The sequence below is a fragment of the Solanum lycopersicum genome, chromosome 2 (genome assembly GCF_036512215.1).
Source record: "Solanum lycopersicum chromosome 2, SLM_r2.1".
Taxonomy (NCBI): Eukaryota; Viridiplantae; Streptophyta; class Magnoliopsida; order Solanales; family Solanaceae; genus Solanum; species Solanum lycopersicum.
Genome location: NC_090801.1, coordinates 64,548,580 through 64,566,150, shown reverse-complemented (window position 1 = coordinate 64,566,150; position 17,571 = coordinate 64,548,580). Strand labels below are relative to the sequence as shown.

Genomic DNA, 17,571 nt, shown 5'->3' with positions numbered 1-17,571 from the left:
AAATGGTTGGGACGGTAAAGTGCGTAAGGAATTTGTTTCAAGACACTTATTGATGTGTCAGACAAAACAAAACAATGTCAATGTAATAAAGTGGGTTCAACAAAGCTCCAATAAATACATAAAGAATGTATAAATTGTCAAGTGTTGTGGGATATGTTTAAAGAAGAAGAAAAGAGAACAATACCTCGAGTTACTTTTGATGAGCAGTAATTATTTTTTTTATTCGTGATTTCGTAATAAAAAGTTTGAGGTTGATTATTTAATCATCTTTTTGATTGTCATATTTTTATATTATTTAAGCATTCTCATCATAATATCATCTTGAATCGTATTATACAAATTTTGTGGTGATTTCAAAATACTTGATTTTTTTAAGCTCTTATTTTCTTAATACTTTATTAATCAGTAAAGATTAGATACTTCATGAGAATTGGTAAGACAAAGTCTTTCCTGTTTATGCTTATTCATACTGATATCTTTTTATTTTTATTAAAAAATAGCTATACATGAGTTTAGTTTCGATTATTGTTCTAGTAAAAATTTTAAAATAAATAAATATATATTATATGTTACTTGAGTTTAGTTTCGATTATAGTTCTTGTATCTTTTTAGGCGGTCCATCCCATAAGGCTAACGGGTTAACTATGTTGGATCTTCTTAGGAAATCAAGTCTATTGTAACGATTTAATGCCCTACGTGTCTTACTCTTAATTTTGATTATTTGACGGCTGGCATTTGGCCAGAAAATATATATTTTTCTTTAGATTTTGTGTTATATTATATTATTTTAATTGTATTTGAATCAGAATTTGAACATCAATATATAATTTATATTAGAAAAATAAATTTTGAAGCTTATAAAAATGAAATAAAGTTTTAAAATTTAAGTAATAATCAACATAAAATTAAGCGAGATGGAGAATAAAGTTAGCATGAGAGAATTTGACAAAATAATTTTGGTCCAGAGCTTTCAGAAATCAAAAGTCTCGAAAAAAGCCTTTTTAGCATAAAATGTCATACGTTGTGTGACATGTCGTGCTTGACATATTATTGTTGAGTGCGTATTACCATTTTTGTTTATTAAAAATATATTTTGTTAGTGAGCATGTTTGTACCATTTAAACACATACAAAACATGATTTTAAAGGAAGTTATTAGAGCTTGTAGATGCGAATTCTACCGAGTTTCTCTGTAGTATATCATTATTTTTTTGGCTTTTCATCTTTTTTTGTTGAATTTTGAGTTGTTATTCGTGACTTTGAGTAACTGGACTTTTTATCTAACATATTGATAGAATCACTATGTGTACTTTGGTTTCGTTCTTCTTCATTTAAGTTTGATAATTTCTGTTTGTTTGCAAATTGTTTGAGAATTTGTTGTCAGCAGTTCACACGTACCCTTTCAGTGTTGAGTTATTAATTTGGAGGATTTCTAATTTCTTGATTAGGGTCCATAAGACAACATCTTCAATTGCCAGTTAAGGCTCGAAATTATCATATGCTCGCTTATAAAAAAAATTTAATTATTATTTATTACGTATTTATTTTTATCGAATGAAATTTAAAAAAAAATTAATTAAACCCGCTTCTACCTATCATACTCGGCTTTGTCCTAAACGTATATGTAATTTTAAAAATTTACACATAACAACTACTCAAATAGTTTCATTTGTTCCCCACAAAAACAATTAGAAAAATTATTTATATTTTAAATTTTGTTCATAAAATATTAATTTTATGAACCATTCCACAATTTTATTTTATTTTTTGTTGTTTCTTTGATGAACAAATAAAGCAAGTTGTGATAAATTTGGGTATGCCGAGTTTCAAGTGTCCAATAAAACTGTGAAAGAATAATAATTTGAAAGAATAGCATCAGTTATCACTTAAAATACAACTTCTTTTATATATAAAAATAATACTCAATCAGTTCGTATTTAGTCGTACACTTTAGAAGTGATACTATTTAGTTGCTCATTTTAAAAGTGACACATATATTAAGGCACCAATTATTATCATAGATTTGTTATTATTTTATTCTTAACTTAAAAAATTATGACACATATATTAAGGCACTAATTATTATCATAAATTTGTTATTATTTTATTCTTAACTTAAAAAATTATGCAACTCTCGAAATATAATAAATATATTTTCTAATTTCCAAAAGCATGCATTACAATTTAGTAGTATGAAAAGTTTTCTAGAATTAAATAAAATCATATTAAGAAAAAATTATTATCCTTTCTTAATTTATTAAAATAGACAAGTAAATAAAAATAAATATAAAAAAAATATGAACAAATAAATAGGGACACATATAATATTATAAAGTAAAATAATTTACCTTTTATTGTTATCGTGGTGCGTAACCCAAAATTAATAAAAGCTTGATATCATATCATTGTTATTGTAATTTGCGATTCAAATTTAATGAAAGTTTTTGATATTATATACGAGCTGAATACTTAAATTAAAAATATAATACTCCAATTGAAAGAAATTATAGACATTTTTGACCTAGGGGAGATTCAAATTAAAATTAATATAGTGTGACAGATGGAGCCATTTCAAGCAAAACTTTGTCCTCCTTGTAAGGCTGAGCTTTTCTCAATTAAAGCTAAGCACTTCTAACCCCCTTTTCAACTCTCTCCCTCTTCTTGGGGCTACTCTGTTAGTCCACTCAAAACTTGCTCACCAATTTCTTCTTATAACTGTTGTTGTTGAGGTAATGTGTGAGTAGTGTAGCTTAGTAAGATTTGGTGTGGAGAATGGCCTATATGTGTACGGACAGTGGGAATCTAATGGCAATTGCTCAGCAAGTCATAAAGCAAAAGCAGCAGCAGGAGCAGCTCCAACAGCAAGAGCAACAGCAGCAGCAGCAACAACAATTCTTGGGTGTTAATCCTTTGTGTCTCAGCCCATGGACTTCCAATCACCAGACCTTAACTAATAGCCCCACTTTAGGATATGGACTTACCGGGTCGGGTTTTGCAGACCCATTTCAGGTCGCCGGAGGAACAGATAGCGCCGAGCCGGGATTTCAGTTCCCTAACTTGGAACATCATTCGACCGGGTTTAGGTTTGCTGATTTCGGCGGTGGACCGGGTGGTGAGTTTGACTCAGATGAGTGGATGGAGAGCTTGATAGGCGGCGGAGATTCTACCGGAAGCTCTAATCTTCAATCTGGTTGCGAAGCCTGGCAGACGAGTTCCGAATTCACTACCCTCTACGGAGATCCGTTCCCGAGTTGTCCGAATCGACTCAGTATCGGTTCTGCTCCTCCGCCTCCACCTTCTTCCGATCTCAATGGGGTCATTTTTTCGGAAACCCAGAAAAATCTAAGCCCACTACAACCACAGACATCTCCATGGGTCGCACCATCTTCATCTCCTCCTCCAATTGTTCAACCCGCGAGCAAAGAATCCAAGGTGGTATCAGTTGATGTGCAGCCATGTAGTTCCCCTGAAAGTTTTTCGTCAAAACCATTGTTGAAATCCTTGGTGGAATGTGCAAGACTCGCTGAATCAGAGCCTGAAAATGTAGTAAAATCATTGATTCGACTAAGGGAATCAGTTTCCCAACAAGGAGATCCAATGGAGCGAGTTGGGTTCTATTTCTTAGAAGCTCTTTACAATAGGCTTTCGTCGTGTCAAGCAGAGAGAACTCCGTCAATCTTTGGTACTGCGCCGGAGGAGCTCACTTTGTCATACAAAGCCTTTAATGATGCATGTCCCTACTCAAAGTTTGCTCACTTAACGGCTAATCAGGCGATTCTTGAAGCAACTGAAAAAGCAACGAGGATTCACATTGTAGATTTTGGAATTGTTCATGGTATCCAATGGGCAGCTTTTTTACAAGCTTTAGCAACTAGATCAGCTGGTAAACCAGTCAGTGTTAGAATCTCTGGCATTCCATCAGTGGTATTGGGTAACTCTCCGTCAGCTTCACTTTTAGCTACAGGGAATCGTCTTCGTGACTTCGCGAAGCTTCTGGATCTTAACTTCGAATTCGAACCAATATTGACTCCAGTTCAGGAACTTAACGGGTCTAGTTTTCGAGTTGATCCAGATGAAATCTTAGCTGTGAACTTCATGTTGCAGCTGTACAATTTACTGGACGAAACAAATGTTGGTGTAAAAACTGCACTGAGTTTAGCCAAATCATTGAATCCAAGCATTGTGACATTGGGTGAGTATGAGGTGAATTTGAATGATGTTGGATTCCTGCAGCGATTTAAGAACGCACTGAAATACTACTCAACTATTTTCGAGTCATTGGATCCGAGCTTGACCCGAGACTCCGCTGAGAGAGTACAAGTGGAAAGACTGATACTTGGCCGGAGAATTGCCGGAGCGGTGGGCCTAGACGATGGCGGAACCAGAAGAGAATGTATGGAAGATAAAGAACATTGGAAAGAATTAATGGAAGGGGCTGGTTTTAAACCAGTAACACTTAGCCATTATGCAATGAGTCAAGCAAAAATTCTTCTTTGGAACTATAATTATAGTTCATCATTTGGATTAATTGATTCTGCCCCTGGGTTTCTCTCCTTGGCTTGGAAAGATAATCCCCTTTTGACTGTTTCTTCATGGCACTAATTGTGTTCTACATCAGTTCTGTTAGGTACTTTCTTCTAAGTGCTTAAATTTAAATTTCATTGCTCTCTGTAGATTAAAAAGTTAGTATAGAAAGATGATATTTTTGAGCAAGTTTAACTTTGAATTTCAAGATTAAAGCCTTCTCTGTTTATATGAATAGTGTCTTCTCTCGGTTCTCATATTTAGTTTTCTAGGTTTGTGTCATTAGGAGGAGAAATCAACTGTAATTGTGCATAAATTTTGTGAATTATTGATGAATTATTGATAGCATGTTGTTGCTGCCTTAGTGAAAGCTTAATTGAGTAAACGATTCAATCATTATAAGAGGTTTTATTAGTCCAAAAGAAAGAAGGTCCTTTTCTCTCAGGTTCTGTAATGGAAGTTCCATTGACAAAGACTTTAAGCCAAAACCTGTGGACTTAGCTTAGCCTAGCTAGAGAAATAAAAACAGTTCTTTTTTTTCATGAGGAAATGGTGTTTTATTACTGACTTTTGCCATGTCCTTCATTCAGGAAGAGCCTTACACTCTAGTAAAGTCTATTCCTTTTTGGTAAGTTCTGTAGTAGAAATAATAGTACCAAACTTTGATTATATGGCAATGAATTAATGGGAGTCTCTTTCACTCTAAAATGAATTCAGAATAGTACCTTTCTTTCTTTCACTCACCTAATATCAGTTCCTGTCAGCAGTTGTTGATGATGAACAAGAGCCGTGCTCTTTTACAAAACTATAGAGGTGGTAGGGGGCCTAATTATTTGACTGAAACACTAAATTCATATACTGAAAAAAAATGTTATTTTGCTCTAATTTTTGGACCATCCGTAGTGCGCTTTGATCACTACTGCCTCTTTGAATTGCTGAGCAAGTCGTAGTACAAGTTGCATAATGGGCCATGAGTTTGTTACTAGTAGAAAAATGTGATACGCTAATGAAAGGCATATGTAGCTACTACAAAGAGTTATGGTCTAGTAGATTAATTAACTAATGAAATTGGAGAAAATGATTAAAATTTAGATTCAAATGCTAGCAAAAAGAAAAAAATATATACGGCGTTTCTTATCCATCCAAATTTTGATGGGACATAGTTTTTTTGATGTACTAATTATTGTTGGAGGTTGTACAACAAACTGCCTGTGTCACTAGATAATAGAGGTTAATATTTCAAAATTGCTTTTTAATGTATGATCAAGGAGGTACTACTACTTTCCTAGCGTGACTGATTAGTTTCATTTTTGAATTATTAGTAACCTTAAAAATGTACTTTACTTGTTTAATTGATCTTAAATACTCGCAGAATGAGTGAAATATGCCTCTAAATTTTCATCAAGTTAAAGTGTTTTCAACACTTCTCTGAGCTATTTATTACTCGAGAAGTCTGTCCACTATTGTTTGTTATTGTTTTATTTTTAGAATCAAACTTTAAAAACATTTGCTAACATTTTAAGATGTATTCATCATATTGATATACAAAAATTTGTAATTTATAGTGTTTTTCATATAGTTTTTAAATATTTAAATTTTTTTGTTTAAAATATTAAATAAATATAATCTAATTTAACTTTAAAAATTAGTTAACTTGACTTTTAAAAAATGTAACATCACAAATAAAAATGAACAAAAAAGTATTAAAATTTATGAATTTCATGCTCCGATAAAAGTTGAGATCATTTGATATGTCATATGATAGATCGAGGTTATTTAAATTTAATTGATCAAATAGAAATCATTTTTAAGATTATTAATACTAATGAAACTGAAAATTTACATATAGTTGTTTTTTGAATTATAAATTTTGTCTCAGAAAATAATCAAATTATCTTATTCGGCGTGCCAAACAAACTTTTTAAATGAAAAAACAATTGAGTTATTTAAAAAAGAAGTGAGCTGATGAGCAATCCAAGACTCATAATTGATAATATGACCCAGAGATAATTAACTAAGCATCATTAATTAATTGGATTAGATTATGGGAAACTCTGCAGTTTACTGTCCATAAGACCCAGAGCTTAAATAGATTAAATTAATTAAACAGAAACAGGTACAGAGTCTGCATTTCCACTTGAAAAAGTTGTTTCTGACAATTAAAAAATTGACAATGATGAAGATGACGATGAACCACTCCAGCTTCGATAAAAGAGCCCATCTTTAGATTGAAGTTAAATCTGCAATTTTTATCAATTTCGTGGCTTCTCTTACTTCGAGAACTGCTCTGTGTTGGTATGCTACTATCATCAAATTAAAAACAAAGTCAGTATTGAAAAGACTTATGGCTGCACTTTTTTTCGAAAAGACATTAGGCAACCTGGATTATTGCAGGTTTACATAATCTTTAATTTGTCTCCATAATACCAAATATTAGCGCTCAAAAATTTTAAAAAATTCATTTTGACATGAAATTTGCTTTGTTTAGATTTTGGCTCTTTGGAGATTTTTAAATTTTTATTCTTTTCGTATCTAAACATAATTTCGAATTACAAGATTAAAAAATATCGAAATTTCTAATTTTATTAAAATAAATAAATTGAAGGGGTCCGTTGAGTATGGTAGGTGTAAGGGGGAGTCTGATCCAACGGTCGACTGGTCCAAGGCTGTCGAGACACCTTCTGTAATTTTTCTTCAAACTTCCTTTTTTCCCTTTTCTTTGGTAGGGTAAATGTAGTCAATCAATCATACATTTCAACCCAAAATTAAAGAGGTGAGATGTCAGTAATAACTTTGCCTTTCTCAAAGTTTCATTTGCAATTGCAAACTTTAACTCTTTTAATTGCTGACCTAAGTGCTATGAAGTTCCCAATAATGCAATTTGCAAGTTCAAAAAGATAGAAATGAAATAAATCTTCTTATGAAGCTCGTAGATATCCATTCTTATTTATTCATTAACGATAAGTTTGATGGAAAATTCGATAAATATATCAAAATAATTTACTCATTCAATAAACTTCTTTCTGAATTTTAAATAACTAATGAGTTTAATTAGCACATGAATTTCAATCAATAACTTTTTGACTATGGACTCAAATTAAGCAAATTAGGGAAATTATTTTGTTTAAATTGGTCTCCATTATTTTTTCTTGCGTGCGGTTGGATCCTAATGTCTTTAATTTGGTATCAACATCTTTTATCTTCAAAAAAAGGATTTTACGTCTTCTCTTTCTAACACCTCTTAGAAACAGAGGTTACCACTTTTCTACGAAAAAAACAAAATAATATTCTTTAAACCAAATATAGCAAAACCTTTTTATATAACATCCATCATTAAGAAAGCAAATTAAATGCTTTTGGTACTTTGAAGAGTTTATAACGGTTGGAAGTACTACAGTGACTTATCTTAGAACTTTTCATATATAATTATATTTCTTATATAATAATAGTATTATATGAATCAGTTTATCCATACATCTATTCATTTTACGAAATATATGTTATCTTTTATCAAATACAAGCAAAAAGTTACTAATACCAGGTAAGTGTGTATACCAATTCAATATATGCATGTTATGTGTTCAAATTTATAATTTATTTTACTTAATCTTAATTAATTAATTTATATTTTATTTTATTAAATCACATAATAATTAAAATAATATTTATTTGATATATACATTCGATATGAATAAAAAAAATTATTAATTTTTTCACCAAAATTAAAATTAAATAAAGAATCACTTAGCATTTTTTCTTCGTGCGTTGCTGAGGTTCTTCAAGTGTTGAACGGCCCAATTTGTTAGTCGCATTTGGTGGAAACGACCAACTCCTAATAGACTATTTCTATTACTTTGAGAAACTTTTTAAAATTGGTATTAACCGTATTTCACCATAAATATTTCTTAACTTCAATCTTTCTGCCTCGTTGGAACTAAAATTACGACAAAATTTCTAAACAGAACACTTATAATTCCTTGATTTGTTTAGTAGTCTACTACTTGGTATTTTACCTGTTCATTTCTAAAGTGGCAACTATTAAGTAAATAATAATTAATATAGTGAAATTATCATTTTTCTCCTATTATTTATAAATTAGATGAATTAAAATTTAAAATTCTTAAAAGTTTTACCTATTTTACAGTTATTTAATTGAAAATATAATAAATTATTTTTTTCTTAATTTATCAAAATAGACAAATAAAAGAGATATAGCTTCCAAAAATAAATTGTACAAGTAATTAAAGGACAAACAAAGTATTAGACAAGCTGAAAATGGACTGAATGTAGTAGAGCTTGGGTAGCTACAACCTTATATTGTTTGTTTTTCTCTTTTTATTGTTAACGACGAGTAGAGTTGTCAAAATGAGTTTAGTTCGCTAGATTGGTTCAATTCAATCCTTTAATTAAGTGAAATTGGGCTTAAAATTTTCAACTCATTTAAGAATGAGGCTATTTTTCCAGCCTCAATACGTTCGCTAGCTTTGTAAGCCCAATTTGTAACCGTCAGAGATCAGTCTTTGGGCTATGAATATTTAAAAATATTTTTTATATTTATTTTTAGTGTAAATAACAAAATCAACTCTTTTAAATTAGCTAGTTTTTTTATGGAAGGAATGATGGAATGATCAAAATTTTCAACTAAATCTTAGGTTGACTATTATATATTTTTGTAACTATTCATCGAAGTGTGTTTTTCATAAGTTTATTTTTGTAAGTATTCATTGAAGTATGTGATTAACAAATAAAAATTTGTATGTGTTGATATCGTGTTCATAATATCAATGTTCAGTACTTTTAGATATTTTTTCCAAGAGAGTAATATTATTTATTTTTCGGAAAAGGGCATAAAATACCCTCAAACTATTAGAAATGGTACAAAAATACCCTACTTCCACCTATTAGCCATCAAATACCCCTCACATCTACCTTTGGGCTCCATATTACCCTTACTTCTAACAGAACTCATTTAAAATTCAATTAATAAATTTATTAAATGATGTGGCAATAATCTATTGGTCACTTTATAATTAACTTAAACAAAAATAAAAATATTCCACCAATTCAAGTTAAATTGACTCGCCCCAAATTAAATAAAACCCGCCCCAAATTAATTTTGTTTCTATAGCTGAAACGACGACCAGCTCAAATGAAGAATCATGGATCCATTTGGGATCATTAACATCACATTTCTCTAATAAATGTACCGTGCATCTTGAGTAAAAAATTTTGCTCATTATCATTATTCTTTATTAGTATTATAAATTTTTAAAATTTCTTATTTTCACGCATTAGATTAAAGTATTAACGTATCAAATTCTGCGCATCACATTAATATATCATGTGTAAAATGTAATTAAATTAGTGTATCATAAATAAAATATACTCTATCTTACGTAACGATTAAATATATCTCGTACATCAAATTAATATATCAATACTTATATTAATTTCCATAATTATAAAATTTATAAAGAATAATTAATTATTTTACCTTAAAAATATTTAATTTTTGTGGTTTGATGCCATTTAAATTTATTAATATAAAACATCCCTCATAAAAAGCCCTTGGAGCCGTACCCAATTTGAATAAAAGAAATTAGTTAAAATCTACCAGGAATATCAGAAGAACGAGCCACGGGAGAATAGTTTGTTTTACGGTTATACCCAACCGATGACACGCGAGTCTAAACGTGTCGATGAAAAAGAGACATGTGTGGCGAAATGTAAGGACTTCGTTTTGTCCTCCTCTCTATATAGCATTTGATCTCAAGCTCAAGTAATTCCAACTATACAATTTGACAATCGAACAGTACGCACTCAGATCAGCTACCGGAGTACAACCACTTTCTCTCTTCTCAAAGTCTTCACAGATTGGATTGCGGACTCTTTTGACAAAATCAAGCAAACAGGACGACGTCAAACTGGACCAGACCAACCCTAAGTAAGTATTAGTATTACTACTTTTTTGTTAATACATTTTATTCATTTTGTTTAGTTGAGGTGAGATACAACTATACAAGTCTCAGTCTCTTCATTTGAAATGTTAATATTAATTATAATATATATAAAAGGTTTCAATAAATTACTCCATATTAGAAATTAAATTAATCAACATTGTACCAATCTTTACATAAATGGACGGTACATTGAAGATTTTAAAACACGCCAACATGCACACACATTTATACTGTTGGGACATTGGAAACAAGAAGATGAACCAAGAAATGAGTGGCACTGAGGATCAGTAGCAGCAAGATCAAATGGAACGTATAAATGGGATAACATAGATTATGTGTTTAAAGCTAAAATAAATTGGGTGAAATTGATCTTTAAATCCCTTAATAAGTAAAGGGAAGAAGAAAAATAGGATATAAGTTTTAAGGGAGAAGAGATGATTCAACCTTTTCTATTTTTAATGGATCTTGTAATTGGGTTTGGATCAAAGGGATATGAATATAGGTTGAGTGTGTTAGGAAAAAGTTTGGTGGTTGGAATTAAACTTTATTCAATAAAGGGTAATAATAGGCCAAAAAGTTTATCTAAGGGATATTATCAGCCCAATAGATGGATGAGAGGTATTTTTAAACCTTTTTGAATAGTATAGGAATATTTTTAACCTTTTCGAATTGCAATATGAAGTAATTTTTTTTATTTATGCTGGAATTATATTTTTGTTATAATACTAATAAATTTTAATTATTATTTTCTTTTAGAGGTAAAGGTATATATAATAATAATAATAATAATAATATATTTTTAAAAATAATGATTTTAATTCTTAAAAAGTTAAGATATTAGATTATTCATACTATAATCATATGAGGTGTTTTATTTTCTATGATTTTTCTTGATTAGGTTGGTAATTATTTTAAATTATAGATTATAATTTTGTGTTATTATATGACTTACGCTCTATGTTAAACAAGGCTTACCTCATAATACCTTATTTTTAGTAACGATTCACCTCATGCCCCATCTTTTAAAACAGTGATCGAAATATTTAATAAATTTATAAACTTTAAATTCTAAATTGGTGTTGCATAAGGTGTGATAATATGATTATGATTTATATTTATTGGGTCAAAGGGAGACAATGTCCAGCTTTGGAGAGGGATATGCCACTAGGTCAGATGAAGAAGGTTTTGGAGGGATCTATGGAGGAAATCAAGAGGATGAGGAAAAAGTTGTCCATGGTAATTAAAAATTCACTCATCACTTCATGTTCTTAATACATGGTTCCGTTTTTCTCTTCTCTAGTCCTTTATTGATTCATATACTATTTGTTTGATAGGTTCAGAGTTTGATAACAAACAAGGAAGTGAAGTCAAGGAGAAGGAGAAGGCTCGTAACCAATCTGAAGTAGCTTGAACAAAAAATGGCTCCACTACTAGTGACTTGACGAAACGAGTTTCAACCTTCTCTTTTTTTTTTTTTTGACGTGTAAATATGTTTGAGGTAATGCTCAACGCTTACTCTTAACATATGGAATAAAAATTTCCAAATTTAGTGTTTAATCTTGCAAGACATTTAATATTTAGTACTATAGTTTTTCTGTGTTTTTGTTGATGATCTCTTCACAAATAATGTGTTGCATTTCGCTGATATGTACTACTTGAACCTGAATATGTCAATTGATAGTACCTCCATCATTTCGCAACTGGAGAAATGACTTCCATTGGCCATTTCTCTGTCCTTTTTAAAAAAGAATGTCCAGTTCCATTTAACTCGTAAAACTCCAGCTGAGTAGAACTTTTGTGATTAAAAAAATAACCATTATCCTTTCCGCAATAAGAAAAGAGGAACTTTCACGTACAACCACTAAAAGTAATTTAATTACTTTTCATAGCTATAGCTTGATAATTACAACTCATAGCTACATGTTATGAGGATGAGAGAGGCGAGTGAGACTCTGGGAGAGAGGAGAGAGGTGAATTCTATATGTATATTGGTAGATAATTGCATATTATACATATATATATATATATATATATATATATATATATGACAAGCGAGATTGGGAGAGGGATGAGAGAGAGAGAAAGGCAGATAGTGGGAGAGGGGTGGACTGTATATGTATATTGGTTAGATAATGATATATTATACACATATATATATTTGTATAAAAAACAAGCGAGATTGTAAAGAGAGGAGAGAGGCGAGCGAGATTGGGAGAGGAAGGAGAGATGAAAACGAGAGAGGGCATAGAGTGGAAGAGAAGTTAATTGTGTAGATATATTGATTAGATAATTGTATATTATACATATGTATTTATATATTCTGGCGAATTATAAATATACAAATGCGGCTAATTATACAAACTCAATTTTAGTCCACTTAATTAATGTATAATATTAATCGTGAGTGATAATTATAACAAGCTATTATCAAATAGTTAAGTAGTATAAATTTGTTTAACTGCGTAATTTTTCCGGTATATTTGTTAGTATTTCTGAATGTTTCTTTGTCTAAACGTCCACATAAATATTTTGGGCTTGCATAGTTGGGCCTTGTCCCTACCATTCTACGGCTTTTGATGGGCTGCGCTTAGATTTACTTTGTGGTTAAGCCCTCAATTCGGGAAGGAACACGTCGGTTACGCCACTTGTCACGAAATAATTGGTCAACATAACCGCCATAAGAAAAAAAAAGGGTATATTCATTGTTTTGTTTTTTTTTTAAAGAGAAGAGTCGGTTATATTTTTCTTCTATCCGCCGCCTCGAAAATAATTCGGTTGACAATCTCTCTGTATATAGCCTTTAATGAGATGGTTTTTCCTCCAGGTAAGTATCGTGTTGCTGAGGAGCAGGGTTTGCCCAAAGTAATGTTGATCAGATATACACAGCATGGTGGTTGGGATGAGCCGCCCCTGGTAGAAAGGAGTCTTGATTCGTCGTCTCAGCGAAGCTTGGATCTGATGGCGTAGAAAGGAGTCTTGATTCGTCATCTCAGGGAATCTTGGCTCAGATGGCCAGGGTGTAGATAAACTTGAATTCTTGGCGTTGTTGGATGGATTTCCCTGTCGCGTGGAGAGCAATATCCATTTGAGTATGTTGTTGTATGAAGATATATAGGTGTATAATCGGGATATAGAAGGCCTACTATCAGGGGGTCATGTCCTGTTTATATTACTTTGTTACTGCTCTGGCCTTTGCCATGTCGGGTGCGCTTGCATGGCAGGTCCCTAACTTTAATATAAAATGGATTTTTTTGGGGTTTCGAGGGGGGAGATGGCACGGGTTTTTTTTTCTTTTTGGCCCGGGTTCTCTCCCCTCTTGATGTGTGTGTGTTTGTGCCTTTTCTGATTCTTGTTTGCACGTTATGCTCTCATCGTCAGATCAGCAACGAACTATCCTTAATTGGCCGCCCACCGCCCACCGCCCAAATCAGGTATAGGCTAATTAGTTTGAATTTGAACTTGGGCAATTAATTAGACAAAAAACGTAGATAACTACAGGTTTTTTATATGATAGCCAACGGAAGCCACTTAATTTGTATTATCATATATATTGTTGGTAGGTTCTGCTGTTAACGCCGTAGAAGATGATGAATATGACCTTTAAGTTTTGAGTTTTGAACATCTCCAAATCTAACAAAACCAAGCATCTGTTTCTGAAAAATGTGCTTGGGCAAAATCCTGGAGGACTTTAGATGCGCTATTTGGATTCGGGTGCATATCAAGCTCGTAAATATGGTTTGCTCGGATTCCTAATAATTGACGACCTTAGGTACGCATTGTAGGCTTCGCTCGTCTTTTCAGTTGATTTATAATTAAGCATGTGCAGAACAGAAATACTGAAACAATTTTGTGGAATGTTTTTAATTCTATGCTCTCAGAATTTTGATTCAAAAATTATGTACTGCGATCAATAAATTTCGACTTGAGTTCCAGATATCGGCCTCGACTTATCCTAACTGGGGTCATGCAGTAAGATTGGATTATTAAAAACATAGAACTGTTTTAAGTTTGTGTCTGCTAATGTCAATTAAGTCTTTGTATGAGTGGGCTGTTACTCTTCATTTCATTAGAAGTTGGACTAGAAGAATCTGCAGTGAAGATTTGCATTTAGATATCGATCGCTTTGCAAATACGGTACTGAAGTGGCGGGATGCTGCTTTTCAACTTCGAACATGTAACTGTTGCGGAACTCATGTAGAAATTTGGCAGTAGTGTGATATTTTGGGGGGGGGGGGGGGATTTTAATGATGTAAAGAATTATGTTAACTACGGTAATCTTTAGGCATACTCAATTCTGGCGTTCATTGTGGTGGATGTAATCGGCGGAGGAGAACTCACCCAAAGATCGTGGGATTATGCAATTGAGAAATCGAGCTAGGTTGCGGTTGAGATACTCTGTTCTATTGTTGGCTGCAGACGTACATCAGATATGTATCACGCCCTGGGCTGTGGTTTGGTATAGACACTCTTTTCTGTAGGCCTGTTTTATGATATAGGCAAATCCAGTCAAGTTTTATTTATTGTTCGGTCGTGGTGAAAGGTTTGAAAAAACCGATGTTATGCAGACTTGATAGGGAGAACTACTGGTATGAAAGGGTAATGTCAGGTTTTAGCTTTGCTCAATATGTGCTCGAAACACTTTACGCATGCATAGTTTGTTCATGCTATTGAATTTTTAAAATGTACATGTCTTGAAGCTTAGAATTTGGGTGCAAAGACCCTTCGTATACTAATCTGTTACATGCTTCGGTATGTTACCATTTTGATCGGCTGTTTCCTCTTTTTTGTTGGTTAAATTTGTAACTATCCAGTTGTGAGACATCTAGGTGACCAAGTAAGTGTGTTCTGTACGCAATTTTTAGCTTTTTATTTATGTAATTTTAGTTTTCGCGGAGTATTTGATTCTGGAACTTGGAATCTTTTGAATGTAGAAGTCCTTTTGTGGTCTTCTGATGTAAATGCGTTTGCTTTTGTTAAAGTTGATGTAATTCTATACTTCCAGTTTGATCAAGTTTGTGAATATTCTGTATATATTTTTCAGCCAATTGAGGTATATGCTTTTGCTTCTGTTACGGTTGATGTAATTTTTTACCAGCTTGATCAAGTTTGTGAATCTTCTGTATATACTTTTCAGCCAATATGACATGTTGGATCAGATAATCAATAGTAAGATCTTTGGAACTATCAAATCCTAACTTGTGGAGTCTCTAATTGGAAGATGAGGTGAGAATATTTATCAGAAATTTCAAAGTGACTTCTTGAGATGGTCTGTGTATACCTATTTCTATATAGTATTAGTATTTATGTGGTAAATAATGACAATCAGTTACATGAAGGGATAAGGGAATGAGCAGACACTTCGAATTAGGCCTGCCATGTAATGTAGGTGCCGAGATTCAACTGATATTTTTGTACCAACATCCAAGGAACCTTATGGAACTGCTTACAGGAACCTTATGGAATTGCTTGCTGAGATGATGACTTGTGAAGAGGATATCGGCTCTGTATAATGCAGTATTTTGTACTTTCCACCTCTTCTGCAAAGATGGATGGGATAACGGTCAATCTGGCAAAGTAAGAATAGATTATTGATCTAATTAGTCAAGGATTAGTGGCCATATTTCAGCGGTATTACCACCAGCTGTAAATGTCATCCAACGACGACTACTAGATTGTTGAAGATTGTAGAGATCCATTCAGGGAGTGGATGAGGCGTTTATTCTGGACCTTGTTGTGTTCAGAAATTTTGAAATACTAGAGGTGATCAGTACTAGCTTAAGGGTAGTCAAAGGAGTACAGATAACCGTATATCATTTCTATTAAGGCGTTACATGCCAATTGTAAATTTAAAATCTTTATATGTGAACGTGAAGCTTTGTGTATTTTCCGTGGAGTATAGGCTTGAACAAACTTGTTTGTTCCTCTAGTGTCCGTGTATTAAAACTTGATTTGTAGTGCTTGGCAGTAAGGACTCGTCTTAATTGGCAGCAGTGTTGTGTAGGTTATCTTTTATTGAAGAATATGTCTATGCTGATCCGTGTCTGTGTTATTTCTTTAAAGAGGACCTTCTTTGGAGTTACCTGGGTTATGGTCTTGTGTTGAGTAAAGCATGGACGCCATAATATTCTGACTGTAGTTTTAAACAAGCAGTTGAAGGGCGGTGATTTTACACCAATCACTTGCAACCCCTAACAAATCACTGCCTAAATCTGTAAGTTTTTAAATGCTACCTATAGCACGGGGAGCTACTTGAACCAACCCTATAGGGCAGTAATAGGAAAAGTAACTGAATTTTGTCAAGTACTCTAAATTGTTGGCCTGCAGTTTGTTATTAACGTCAGTGTGTTTGTTAGGTTTCAACCAAATCTGTACATATTTGCTTTGAATAGTAAATATAGTTGGGTATAGTGACATCATAGTGTCCAAAAAAGAAGACGAAAATTCCATTTTCCAGGTTGGTTCTGTTAAAAGTGAATACCTTCTTTGAGTGATTTCTCTAGAACTTCGAGTGGTGTTGTCTACTTTTACTGAAAAGAATTAGGTTACTGTGTGCATAGAGAGAGAACGAGGGGACCAGAAGTTTCACCCTAACAAATCCGCGTAATGTTCAAGTGGAAATCCATGTTGATCATGTTTCTGCCTCAATTATCCCTTAACAAATCCGCGTAATGTTCAAGTGGAAATGCGCAACACACTACTTCTTCTACTCAAAATGAATTGTCAGGACTATTGAACACATAAAATTAGCGATTAGTTGTTGAAACCACTTATTGTTATTGAAGAGGAATTAATTATCCTTATCAGACCAGGTTAGCGAGTTGAGGGCGGCTCTTGAACCTCTATCTAGTCGAAGCTTAAAGTTCTCTACTGATGTGTGTCTGAGGCGGTTCTTAGAAGCTCGATATTGGAAATCCAAATTATGCATGGTTATAGCTAACTCAGATAGTAATGTGTATGCATAAAACCATGGAAGTGTTCACTAATTCAAGCAATTCAATACTTCCCACATATCATGATATTATTAGGGCAAATAACTGTAGTTCCGGGGTCGTGGTTAGTACTGCACAAATGTTACTAGAGCAACATTA

At 32.6% G+C, this 17,571-nt stretch overlaps 1 protein-coding gene and 2 long non-coding RNA genes across 3 annotated transcripts; all 3 read left to right on the top strand.

Moving 5' to 3' along the window:
- The first annotated feature begins 2,464 nt into the window (after positions 1–2,464).
- Positions 2,465–4,758, top strand: LOC101257128 (SCARECROW-LIKE protein 7). The gene has a single exon (XM_004232354.5). It carries the CDS (start codon positions 2,772–2,774, stop codon positions 4,599–4,601), a length of 1,830 nt encoding a protein of 609 aa, XP_004232402.1. The 5' UTR covers positions 2,465–2,771; the 3' UTR covers positions 4,602–4,758.
- Positions 4,759–13,187: 8,429 nt separating this feature from the next.
- Positions 13,188–14,415, top strand: LOC138341858 (uncharacterized). The gene is made up of 2 exons (XR_011214915.1): positions 13,188–13,914; positions 14,044–14,415. It is a non-coding gene; the product is annotated as an uncharacterized lncRNA (long non-coding RNA).
- Positions 14,416–14,573: 158 nt separating this feature from the next.
- Positions 14,574–16,365, top strand: LOC138341859 (uncharacterized). The gene is made up of 3 exons (XR_011214916.1): positions 14,574–15,706; positions 15,820–15,865; positions 15,933–16,365. It is a non-coding gene; the product is annotated as an uncharacterized lncRNA (long non-coding RNA).
- The last annotated feature ends 1,206 nt before the right edge of the window (positions 16,366–17,571 follow it).